This window comes from Urocampus carinirostris, chromosome 3 (assembly GCF_059441175.1).
Source record: "Urocampus carinirostris isolate Australia breed hairy pipefish chromosome 3, RoL_Ucar_1.0, whole genome shotgun sequence".
NCBI lineage: Eukaryota > Metazoa > Chordata > Actinopteri > Syngnathiformes > Syngnathidae > Urocampus > Urocampus carinirostris.
The window spans coordinates 15,960,844-15,973,583 of record NC_142351.1 but is presented as its reverse complement, the minus strand read 5'-3'; the positions used below and the strand labels follow the sequence as shown (position 1 = coordinate 15,973,583).

The 12,740-nt window shown below is 39.6% G+C and overlaps 1 protein-coding gene across 1 annotated transcript in view; it reads right to left on the bottom strand.

Moving 5' to 3' along the window:
• fbln2 (fibulin 2) overlaps positions 1–12,419 on the bottom strand; it is a 57,667-nt gene extending 45,248 nt beyond the window's left edge. The window contains exons 1-2 of the mRNA XM_088330839.1: positions 12,331–12,419; positions 7,903–9,227 (exon numbers count right to left, since the gene is read on the bottom strand). Coding sequence (XP_088186965.1) covers positions 7,903–9,160 — 1,258 coding nt within the window. The 5' untranslated portion in view covers positions 9,161–9,227; positions 12,331–12,419. The remainder of the gene's footprint in view (positions 1–7,902; positions 9,228–12,330) is intronic.
• Positions 12,420–12,740: the final 321 nt, after the last annotated feature.

The following is a 12,740-nucleotide window of genomic DNA, read 5'->3' as shown; positions in this document are numbered from 1 at the left end:
TGTTTGTTGTGCACCTCAATCTGCTGTGTGTTATTATCAAAAACTTGAATTGAAGAAACATTAGTTAGCCAATGGTGAATAAATGATATCTCGTCTTGGCCAGGAGTGTCCCGTTTTAGCCTTGGGTCCTCATTCCCAACAGATTTCGATAAACCCGCCATTTTGAGGTTGGAGAGCTAATTGCCGTAATTTCCGGACTATAAGTTGCTCCCGTGTATAAGTCGCACCAGCCAAAAAATGCATAGTTAAGAAGGAAAAAACATATACGCTGCACCGGAGTATAAGCCGCACCCCTGGCCAAACTATGAAAAAAAAACTGACATATAGTCCGAAAATACTGTACTTTAAAGTCAAGGCACTTTTTGCAAATGGCACAGGGGGAACTGTAAAGATGGTTGGATAAGAAGAAAAAAAAGAAAAAAGACCCCAGGCGCAAGGGCAATTATTCCCAAGACATTGTGGCTTTTGATCATAGACTTCAAGTCTCATCAGTTTCAAGTTGTTTTAGTGATCATTGAGGCTACTTTATTCTTTAACAAAAAATTCTGAGGTTAGCACGAGGAGAATTTTTCTTCGCCAAGCCTGTCATCATATGTGTCCATTAGCACAACACATATTTCCTGTGTAAATTGAAACCAGTAACATCAGTGTCTTGGAAAATATGTAGGTAGAACAAACAGATCCGGCTCTCAACATGTCTTAGGCCAGGGGTGGGTTACCCAAAATATTGAGAGCCATATTGGACCAAAAAAAACAACAAGAACATATGTTTGGAGCCCCCCAAAAAATGCAAGCTATATACAAGACTTTTAAGGAAGGCAACACATACATACTGTTTATACATATATATAAACTGTAAATATCCATATTTATTGGAAAACGTTAAAAATGTCATGACCAGAATGGAATCAGGACCCAAATGCGTAGCGTTAACCACAATTTTATTGAATAGAAGGAGGAAGGGCAGCCCCGTGATCCGGTGCTCGCTGGACGCGGGAAGCAAGTCGCTCTCGCAATCGGATCGTGATCCAAATACGGAAGTGGATCTTCCATAGAGGGAGATGGCGGTGTCAGGGACGGAAAAACAGGTCGATAGCCGGGATGGGACAGCAGACATGGTCGGGATAAAAAACGGGTCGTAAGCCGGGACGGGAGAGCAGACGTGGTCAGGATCGAAAACAGATCGTAGCCGGAGACAAATAGGGAGATCGGGAACGGACAGGTGGAAAAACAGGTGCAAAAACGGGACAGGCGGCAGTCAGGGTCAAAAATGCTTGCCTCGTAACAACAGAGGTTTGTTGATGGACTGACAACCGGAGAGCGAAATGACTGGGCTTAAAAAGGGACAGGGAACCAATCTGATAGCCCGCAGCAGCTGGCGCCAAATGAGCGGGCACAGGTGATCCAAATCGGTAATCATGACAAAAAATGTTTGTGTCACGTTTTAACTCCTACAGAAATTTTATCTTTTTCCATTATCAATCATTTTGGAAAACGTGCCAGGGAGCCACTAGGGAGCACCAAAGAGCCGCATGCATCTCCAGAGCCACCTTTTGTTGATCCCCGTCAAAAGCAATATAAAGCCAGCAACATGCTGCTAATAATCAGAAGTTATGCTTCTAAAACAATCGAGAACCCATACAGTTGAAGTGGTTTGAGATAATCCTGTGTTTGAAAAACATCAAGCTTTTAATAACTTTTATTTCAATCGTCAGTTGATACAGTTGAACATTTTTGTCTCATCTTAACTTGTACCGTACTTACTTGCACTACCTTGTAAAGATTTACCTATTTTTATTAACAAGCTTTTTTTTTTTTTTAAATCTTATTTTCTCATTTAAGTATTTATTCACATGTTTATCCTGGAGTGACACGTCTAATCTTGGTGTAAACAATTTCACTACATTGTTAAGACCACAATGGAGACAATTCTAATTCTAGTTATTTTAAGAGCAGAGGTGTCAATCTAATTTTACCTCAAGGGCCATATGGTAGTAAAAACACTCGGAGGCTGGACCGGTAAATAATGGCATAAATATTGTGCCTTTGCTGTATGGCTGGGGATTTTTCGGAGGCTCACATTAAAATTATGATTCAGAGGTGTAAGATTTATGAAACAATTTTCCTCAAGTTTCCTCAATATTTGTTTCCTTTCACTAATATCTAATATCTTGCAGTCAGTATCAAATGTCAGAAAAAAAGCAAAACATCAATTAATTGAAATAATTTCCACTACAGTTCATTTAACTAAAGGAAACTCATGCAAATTGTAAAGTGACAAAATTAGCCCACAAACATTAATTTAAGAGCAATTTTTAGCTTGTTTTTGAGAAAAATATTTATGGAAATTTGGGAACTTTTATAGATTTTATATTTTAGAAAGGGGCTAAAGCTTCTTTACACTTCTGCAAAAACACTCAGGCGCTATTTTTTAGTTTTTTATTCTTAATCCTGATGCTGACCAATATTTTGTTCTTTAGTAGCAAATGTTCTGAATGGAGAGACATCTACGCACCAAACGTGAGAACAATCTTATTGTCTTAAACAGTGCGTCCATGACTTCTATTTTTAGTTAAATAACAAAAGGATGGAAATTTATTCAAATTTTCTATGATTAAAAAATGGTAACCAGCATATACTGTAAAGCTACCGTAGGTGGGTGCTTTGGGAGTGGTGCCTGGTTTTGGTGACCTTCAGAGGACATATTTTAAACTGCAAGTCATTGTTTAACGTGATTTCACTCATTTTTCGCTTGAGCTGGATTGAATCTGTTTGAGGGCCTTATCCGGCCCCACGGGCCGTATTTTTGACTCCCCTTATTTAGGTATCATGACTTCTGAAAGACACAATTCCGTTTAACAGCTGGTTGTGACATTCCAGGGAGTCTTCCTCTGCTGTAAAAATGATTTCATTGCCATGAAAGCCGTATGATGTTTTGACTGACAACTTCTCTTAATATCGTTGAGACTCAGCCAAAAATTGCATTATTTTTTTTCTTAAATAGGGTCAAAGTATGATGATGCAAGCTATTCGGATTTGCTTTGGGCAATACACAAAGCTTCAAAAGACAGCTGACATCATAGAACAATAAAAATGTGATACACTGTTTTCTTTTTTGTGGCTGTTCCTTCTGAGGACTTTCCCTTCACAGGCAAGGCACAGAACAATTAGAGTGAAAAAGCCTACATATACCGGATCTTGTGGAAAACACCAGAATTCAAGATTCCGTCAACCACTAGTTTTCCTGGTCCTGAGGCTGCAAATCAAGGTTCTGGAGTGGGCACGTCAAAGTCCAGGTTTAAAACCAATTGAAAAGCTGTGGTGTGACCTTAGACTAGCAATCCATGCTAAAAAAAAAAAACCCTCCAATATGGCATATTTGAAACAATTTTGCAAAGAAGAGTGGGCCAAAATTCCTAAATAGCTTTGTAAAAGACTCATTACCAATTATCGTCAACGTTTGATTTATGTTATGACTACCAAAGGTGGCCCAACTCACTACTGTATTAGGTTCAGGGGGCAATGACTGGTGAGGAAGGCGGGCTCTGTTGCGGGCACAGAGCTGGACAGCCAGACAACTGGAGCTGAGAGACGTGCACAAGCTGCGGTCAACCATGGACAATTCATTACAACCACCTCACGGCATCATCTCCAAACAGAAGAGCAGCTTCAGCGACAGACTGCTGTCACACGGACAGACTGAGGGGATCATTTCTTCCTCATGCCATGAGGCTCTTTAACTCCACCCGGGGGAGTAAAAGCCCACATTAAACCCCTTCCCACATTTGCATATTACCCTATTTTTATTACAGTGTGTATTTTCCGTAGCACGATTTAAATACAGTACTCTATATCAACACGTCATATTGGGTATTTTTGTATTCTATATCTCTTATTTTATTATTTTATTTTTCAACACAAGGATACTGATGGAAGTGTGAATTTCCCTACGGGAATGAATAAAGTATCTATCTATCTATCTATTACTTTTCACATGGGGCCAAATAGGTTTTGTTTTTTACCCTAAAAAATGATATTATATTATTTCAGTTTGGTATTAAAATTGGATGCAAAAACACTGAAATCGAGAAGGGGCAAATACGTGTTCACGGCACTGCACATACCAACCAACCCCCAATCCTATAGCCAGGCTAAGCATTTGTACTTCAATTGCTTTTCTCCCATAATAAACAGCATAATTTTAATCTAATAGTGGCACTTGAGTACTTGCCTAAAAAGGCAACCAAACTGCAAACAGATGCAAGTAAGCACATTGCGAGAGAAGCTAAAACTAAAGCGCTTCTTAAGGCAGGATGAAAAACTTTTCCATGCGCTCAAGACAAATGGTGTACAGCTTTCTTGTTACACGTATTGGGTTTTTCTCAAAAACACAGGACGAATTGATTTTAAGAAGCTCTGCATCTGCTCAGAAAATACATATCTAATTGGTTAAGTATGTAAAAATGAAGCTCTACGCGTTTTTAACCTTTCTATTCATTTCCTCTTTGAACTTGTTTCATTCCAAGTTCTGTTTTCAAAGCAGAGACCGAGAAAGGTTGATTCCAAGCACCAGATGTCTTGATTCTGGCATGTGCGGAGCAAGACCAGGAGAGTGTAAGTGATTATTTTAGGAATGTAACAAATAATTTGATTTATTTTGGATCTGCTTATATCTTCATAAACATGCCTATTCATTGTGTCTTCAGTTATTTTTTCTGTGTCAAGGGCAAAGTTTTTAAGCAGTATCGTGTAGCACACTACAAGTGCATGAGGCGTTCATTGAAGAAATTTGATAGATGTCAGATTTACTGGAATTTTTGTAAAGGAAGAAAAAGGGAGACAACCCAGTTCAACCCCAGATTGACTTTATTCATACTTGTCAGTCAGAGTGACACACTGGCAAAGGTCAACTCTGGAATTCACCTTGCATTTCAGAAAAAAAGTCTCTGTTTAACTCTTTTCTTACATGTCATATGCTTTGGCAATAGAATACCCTTTTTTGAGGAAAAATCTAGGCTATTTTTTCAACAGAAATCAATTTACCCACCCTGTCAAAAAAAAAACACAGGCTACGAGCTATTATTAATCAACGCAATATGATTCCATCTAACACAGTGTTTTTCAACCATTGTACCATGGCACACTGGTGTATCATGACCAGGGTTGGGTAGGGTTACTTTAACTTGATTACTGTCAATTACTTTTGGATTACTCCAATACCAAATATGCTAATAAAAGACAAAAGAAACTAAATATGAATAAAATGATGACTCACAACACATGGTAAGCTTTCTCTCCTGGCTTTGATCTCTGGCAAAACTAACATAAAATGCGACAGAAACAAAATGAAAATAAATCCAAACAGCTTGCCAACATCACTTTTGCCGTTCCATGTATTCTGTTACTCCCCAAGCCTGCACTAAATTTAGTAATTTTATTCACATTTAGTTTCTTTTGTCTTTTATTAGCATATTTGGTATTGGAGTAATCCAAAAGTAATTGAAAGTAATCCAGTTAAAGTAACCCTACCCAACCCTGATCATGACAGCTTGTCACGTGTGCCGCAGGAAACAATTTCATTTTTAAAAGAAAAAAAAAGCATACAAGAGTATTTTGGCTTTCTTGTTGACCAGCTGGGGAAATGTACCATTCATCCACATCAATTGGTGGCAGCTGATTACATTTTATTTCTTTTTACCATCTAATTATCTGCTCATTAGGTAGCACAGGGTCGTCCTCAGAGACTGTTTCTTTCCCAGAGCAATCACCACCCTAAACAAGAGCACGAGACTGTAAAAGATGGATATCTTGCCAGAGGTATTGAAAATGGGTTTGCTCCTAAATGCAATTGCACTACTTTCCATTGCACCATTTTCATTTGCACTATTATCAAAGGAAATGGCACTTACAACTTAGGACAGCCTCTCAACACAACCTTTTAAAAAAAAAATCCCTATCTAATTTTTCTCTTATCTGTGCCATGACTAATTTTGTTGCAAACAATGTTCACTATGTTATCAATGAAAATAAGACTATTCTATTTTATATGATATGTTTGAAAATGGTAACAAGGAAATGAACATCCAGTATGTGGAGCTGAGCTGATTACTAGCAAGCTTGGGAAAGTAGCAGCCTCACGAGAAACAGGGAATCACACCCGCTTTGTGGGGAGCAGTGAGTTGTGTCTGGCAATCAAGTCACTACAGCGGCCTCATTTATCACACAAGTCTTATGCCATTTTCAGGTACAACCCACAAGAAATCTCACACTAAGTCCAGCCCAGCATCAGAAGGCACGATCAATCCCAACAACTCGTTTTCTCCTGTGCACATTCGGCTTCTGTATAGACTGACAGAACAAATGAGCTCGACCAAGTCCCTTACTGTGAGTGCAACACATTTATTTTTGGACCACAGCATAGGTCAGCTGTTTTAAAAAAGAAAAGGTATCCATCCAGTTCAAGAAACTAAGACGCTTTCTTCCTTTGCGAATTGAATACCTATACCGAAATACCAAAATAGCTTTTTTATTCTACCCAATGATGTTTATCATAAAAAAAAATTACACCGTAAAAACAACAATTTATCAATAATCCATTGAATAGTCTGACTGATGATCATACAAGTTGTTATCGATCTTATATCTTGTTCACTCCATATCTATTTGAAAGGCTGAATTCCATCTTACACTTGAGCCGGGCGTGACATGGCCTGTAGCATTCCCTAAGGAGTGCAAATATAAATGAGAATACCTGACTTCATTTCAGGAACTCAACACCCCAGAACCGTTGCCACAGAAAACCTTTGCAATGCATTTAACATACAAATACAGTATGTAGGCCAGGTGCTGATAAAAGAAGGCGTAGCAGGCCTTGGCAAAAATCTGGCATTTTTTAAATGCCGTATTTTTCACATTATAAGGCGCATCGGATTATAAAGCGCACCTTCCCAAAATAGTCCTTTTTGCAATTTTTTTCATATATAAAGGCACACAGGACTATAAGACGCATGGAATTAAAACTACAGAATTTTATTCATAGAACATAAATCAACATGATGACAACTGGTTTCACAACCAAACTTCATCAATTAATAATAAATACTTCTTGTGAATTCCTTACTCTGAAGTATCCCCATTTTCGCTAGCTAGGCAAATATTGAACAATGTCCTGAATAACCAGACTTATTTTATTTAGTTGCTGTTTATTCAAACAATGCCCTCAACCATTACCCATATGAGGTCGCCTTAAAACTAAAAACGCGGTACAACAATGTCCCAATAGCTAGCTAATTACCTAGATACATTTAAAGCGAAGACATTCAAACAACAATTGTCAGCCATTTAGCGCCTGCGGCAGCGTCACTCTTCCACCCACAGTTCCACCGTACAACTTCCAACCCAGCGCCTCCCCTTTCACGTAAAATCGATACAATAATTTCCCCTGCTCCAAAAGGGGCTCGTCTGTTCCTGGCTGAAAACCTTTGTATGTGCCATCATCAATTTTGTCATCAACATGCTTACCAGTTTCCTGTCCGCCACAAACAACAGGAGCCATTGTACTAGTTTTTAATTCCCACAGTAACTGATAAATGTAAATATTTTCTTATAATCACCTACATTACTTTTCCCTTTCAAAGAAATGCTATCTGTGGAAAACACACTTGTTGCGCTTAATTGTATTGCTTTTCCTGGCACTCTGCCATTCAAAGTAATATGATTATGAATTGGTCCTCAAAAGACAGGATGTGAGATAATGCATGTGTCACTTGAATATGTCACCCTAGATTGGAACTCTATATTGTCCTTGGGACACAAATTAGCTCATTGTATTGTGGCCTTGGGTGGTTCTTCATTGGATTGTTATAACTTTTACTGACAATGACAAGGGGGAAAAAAACTTACCTTCCATCTCTCCATCTAGATGCTGGCTTCTGTAGTCAGAGAGGTTTTGAGGTTGACCATGTGGCTGCTGCTCTCCAACTTCCCTCATCCTGACAGGAGTTCTCCAGGTGGGTTGGAGCTGAATCGAGGACTGTGGACCATGAGCTTCCTCATTAGAAGCTTCCATGAATAGCGATGAGACTCCTTGTCCATGATGGCTGCTGGAAAGGATCGCATCTGAGACAATAACTCGATTACCTTGATTCTCTGTGTGGTGGCTAAAGAGTATTTGATCCGTTTTGTGTGCCCCATCATCCACTGTTCTTCTCAAACCGCTGTTTCCTTTACTTTTTTGCTGCGAACTGTGGTTTTCTGAAGATACTTTTAGTGTTGTATGAAATGTTGAAGTCTCTTGCTGAGTGAATGTGGTTGTTGAATCTTGGTTTTGTATGTCATCATCCTCTAATTCAATAATTCTTTGTGGATCCCTGAGCACACTCCTTTTGTCATCATTGGAATTGGAGCTTGATTCAGGGTGAGCAAGGGGAACTACAGTGGATTGTACCAGATTCTGGATAGGGGATGGTGTCGGCCTAAACTGTTTGTCGTCATAATCTTCTGTGCCAAAACTGGGTGTATCTTCCTTATAAAGTGGGAGGGTGTTTCCCAACACGGCCTTGGATTTAGAGTCACGGCTGTGCGTTTCTTTCAAAGGTTTGGTGTTCTCAGTGGTGGCAACCTGTGTGGCCTTATTAACACTCTGGAAGTCGCAGCCAGGAACGTGCGAGCACATGAGTTTACCCCCCTCATCTGGACAGTGGCAAAACTGACACTGGTCAATCTGAAAGGTGTGACCTGCTTCAAACTTTTGGCTGTCATGGGTGCAACCAATTTGTCCACATTGTGGACATCCATCTGCAGGGTGTAAAATGTCAATGCAGTTCTGGGAAATTTCAGGACAGTCCATAAAATGACAACTTATTGTCCCCCCTCCCTCAGGACAAACACATTCAGTGCTCCCGAAATCCACCAAGTAAGATTCCCCTTCTGGGACTTTCCCCTTGCGGAAGCCTGCTTGAAGACAGTCGTAATACTGGTAACCTTCACACGGGCAGCCTTTTTGTTTGCAAATGGGACAGCAGCCATTACTCTCCAGGAATGTCTCAATACAGTTGTCTAGCACTGGGCATTCTACACTTGTGCAGTCCCTCTGACAAAAGCAGGGATAGATACACTGCAGTACCCAGCAGAAACACAAGATGATTCTGTGTGCATTCATGTTGTATGAAGAGGTAGAAGACAACGCTGGCTTTGCAGATAGATTCCAGACAAGCGTTGCCTTTAGTCTGTAGGAATGAAAAATATCATTACTCCTCAGTATTGAATTTTAACAATATTCTTCATGTTTACAGCCGAGTTTATTATTTTGTTACTAATAATGATCACAAGTTATTGTGTGACACACAAGATACTGAGACAAAAAGTAAGGCTCACAGGGAAATTAAGTAAAACAGCATAGTATAAATTGCTGGGTGATTTTAAAACTGGGCAAAACATTGAGTTACAACGAGGCAAATTACTTAAGTGCTTTCTACCATGTCAATAAAACTTTACAGGACCAGTACATGCACAGTAAATCATGTTCTACAGAATGTTATGAAACCTGCTTGAATACACATTTGAAAGCATACCTTTTTATTGTATGTGGACTGTTAAGGGGTAGGCAACCAGCCTAAAGGTTCAAATGTGAGAGTAAGGGATTTGAATACAAATCAGAGTTCCATTAAAGGCCAGATGTTTTCTATTCCACTTTCCTGTATATTTCTTTTGCAGCGTGTATTTGTGTGGGCTACAATGGTCATATTTCATCTCAGTAGATGTGTGTCTAAAGGCATACATTTGGTAAGACTTACTACACAGCTGTTGATATTCATACCTCAAATGTTTTATGCAGCCTTATTTTGCTAGTTCTAGGTTCCCGTGGAAACCGGGGCTGTCTGTTTAAGAGGTTGCAAATTGCCAAATCATAAAGTCAGGAATAGCTTTCTCGGTGTGGGTCTTGAAGCATGGGGATGCTACGTTTTTAAATGCCCACACACGAGACTTTACTTTTTTTACAGTTTCTTCACACATGGATCAGCATGAGCCATTATTGGTCATTACCTTAGCCCTGAGCATCTGTACTGTCATTGTAAGATGACAATAAATGGCAGAGTTGGACAATACTTGGAATTTAGGGATTGATCTGAACCAAGTAAATACAGAGTAGTATCGATAGTTACTGATACGTTTTCTTCGGAAATTTCATGATCACTTGCGTGGGTTTCTGCCGGGCACTCCGGTTTCCTCCCACATTCTAAAAACATGCATGTCAGGTGAATTGGATTGTACAAATTGTCCCTAGGTGTGAATGAGCGAGTGAGTTGTCCGTCTCTGTGTGCCCTGTGACTGGCAGGCAACCAATTCAGGGTGTCTCCTGCCCACTGCCCGAAAATAGCTGAGATGGGCTACAGCACCCCCGCGACCCTACTGAGGATAAGCGGTGCAGATAATGGATGGATGGATGAATAATGGACCTACTTCCCCCTTGCGTTTGTTTAAATTATATATAGACACAGCTTGGAGATTTTAGGCACTAAAATTTTAACTTGGTCTTCAAAAGACAGGATGTGAGATAATGCATGTGTAAATAGTTACAATCCAAACTTGGGCAGTACAAATTCAATAATTTCAAAAACCAAAACTATCAGAACAAAAGTCAAGAGAGTCAAACAAAAAAGCAGTAATGCGATGAAAATGCAAATATAACTATGTAATCAGGCAGCACGGCGGCGCAGTGGTTAGCGCATGTGTGGCACAGTTCATGTCTTGGGAACCTCCTGCGTGGGTTCAAATCCAGCTCCAGACTTCCTGTGCGGAGTTGGTATGTTCTCCCCGTGCTTGCGTGGGTTTCCTCCGGGCACTCCGGTTTCCTCCCACATTCCAAAAACATGCATTTCAGGTGAATTGGCCGGTCCAAATTGTCCCTAGGTGTGAATGAGCGAGTGAGTTGTCTGTCCCTGTGTGCCCTGCGATTGGCTGGCAACCAGTTCAGGGTGTCCCCTGCCCACTGCCCAATGATTGCTGGGATGGGCTCCAGCACCCCCGCGACCCTATTGAGGATAAGCGGTGTAGCTAATGAGATGAGAACTATGTAAACATGACCAACAATAATACCTCCCATTGCATGCTATTCTAAAAACAAAATCAAATTGTGAATAGTGAAAACAATACAATGTAAAAACAAATTGAATAGTATGAAAAATGAAATACTTCCAATAAACAATTGATTCACAACAAAAGCCGATGGGCAACGTAACAAAAATACACAAACTGTATGAGAATGTCAACAGCACAACTAAATACCTTCCAGTGTACAATATTTTAAGTCAAATAAAGCAGAAACACACAAGTGAATCAACTTTGAAGATTTAATTGTATGTGTAATCTTACAACACCGAACACTTTTATTGTAGTGCTAGTTATAAAAAGGAAGACAGTATAATCCTAAAACAATAGAGTCGATCTGATCCATAGCTCAGTCTGTAGCTATAATATAAATATTTGGATCTATCTGCCCACCCTTAGTTAATGGCAAAACGGAGATAGATAAATACGGGGGCATTTTGCTGTATTATTCAGATTACAGAAACACAGTATTAACCAAAAAGATATCTTAGCATGTTACTCTCAAGAAATCTTGGGGTTGAGTGTCTTTAATCTAATGACACCTTTAAAGTCTAACCTCTTGTGCTGTTTAAAACGTTCTTAATCATGCAGCTCTCTCAAGTGATTTTCATCTCGTTAAAATATATGTAACATCTGTTTCACGACCAGAAACCACTGTGCGATACAAAAGTACCCTGCTGCACTACCATTCGGGGAATCAATGATGTCTTTGTGCGCAGAGGGTAAAAATTATTTTACCAGACCCTATTGCTTTTAAAAGGCACGTGGCTTTTTGCCGGGTCGTCTTGTTAAAGTAGAGCTAAGAAAAAAAGTCAAGCTTAACTCAAACCTTTTCATTTTTTTGGGATAATCAGGTGGATTTTGAGTTAAATTGTGGGTGGGAAAGCCATTTAAACCTCAGCGCGTGCACGCCCATACCCACACGTGCTAACTCTGTATAGTAAATTCGTTTTTCAAAAGCTGGTGATGAATTTAAGACAATACATTATTGGTGGTAAACGGTAATTTACACACATGTATAGACAAAACCATGAGAAATACCGCTCTAAAGAGCGCACTTTGTGAAGAACATAACATTTGAGAGTAAGATAAACATTTTGCATTCAAGCAGTATTTGCATGGAAACAACCAAGCGATAAATCTAAGGGTTTAATTGCGTCGCAAAAGTTTACTGCACAAGCATGCATTCGGCAAACGTGCAAAGGGGGTGTTATTTTCTACCTTGATCAGCTTCAGCAGTGCAGGTCTGTCCAACGAAACTTCTGCAGAAAATGTGAGCGAGCTCAACTTCCGATAGACTGGGAGCGCACTCGCCTTTTTGTTTTGTTTTTTTTCTCCCTCCCTTTTTATCAAAGGGAGGAGAGGAGAGGAATGGAGAGGAGAGGGAGGCTATGAGTGACAGAGCCAAAACTTTTACAAATACTAATGTACAAGAGCATGTAACCTTGGTCTCTCACATACAGCATTTAATAAATGTGAAGGATAAAATACTTTCTATACTTTCACAGATTAAAAGCTTTATATAAGCCTTCTAAGGAGGGCAACACATACTATATGCATTATGTGTTTGTGTATGTTAAGAATGTTTTTGTCATGTTTGCCCTCCTACAGAAACCATCTAATTTTCCATT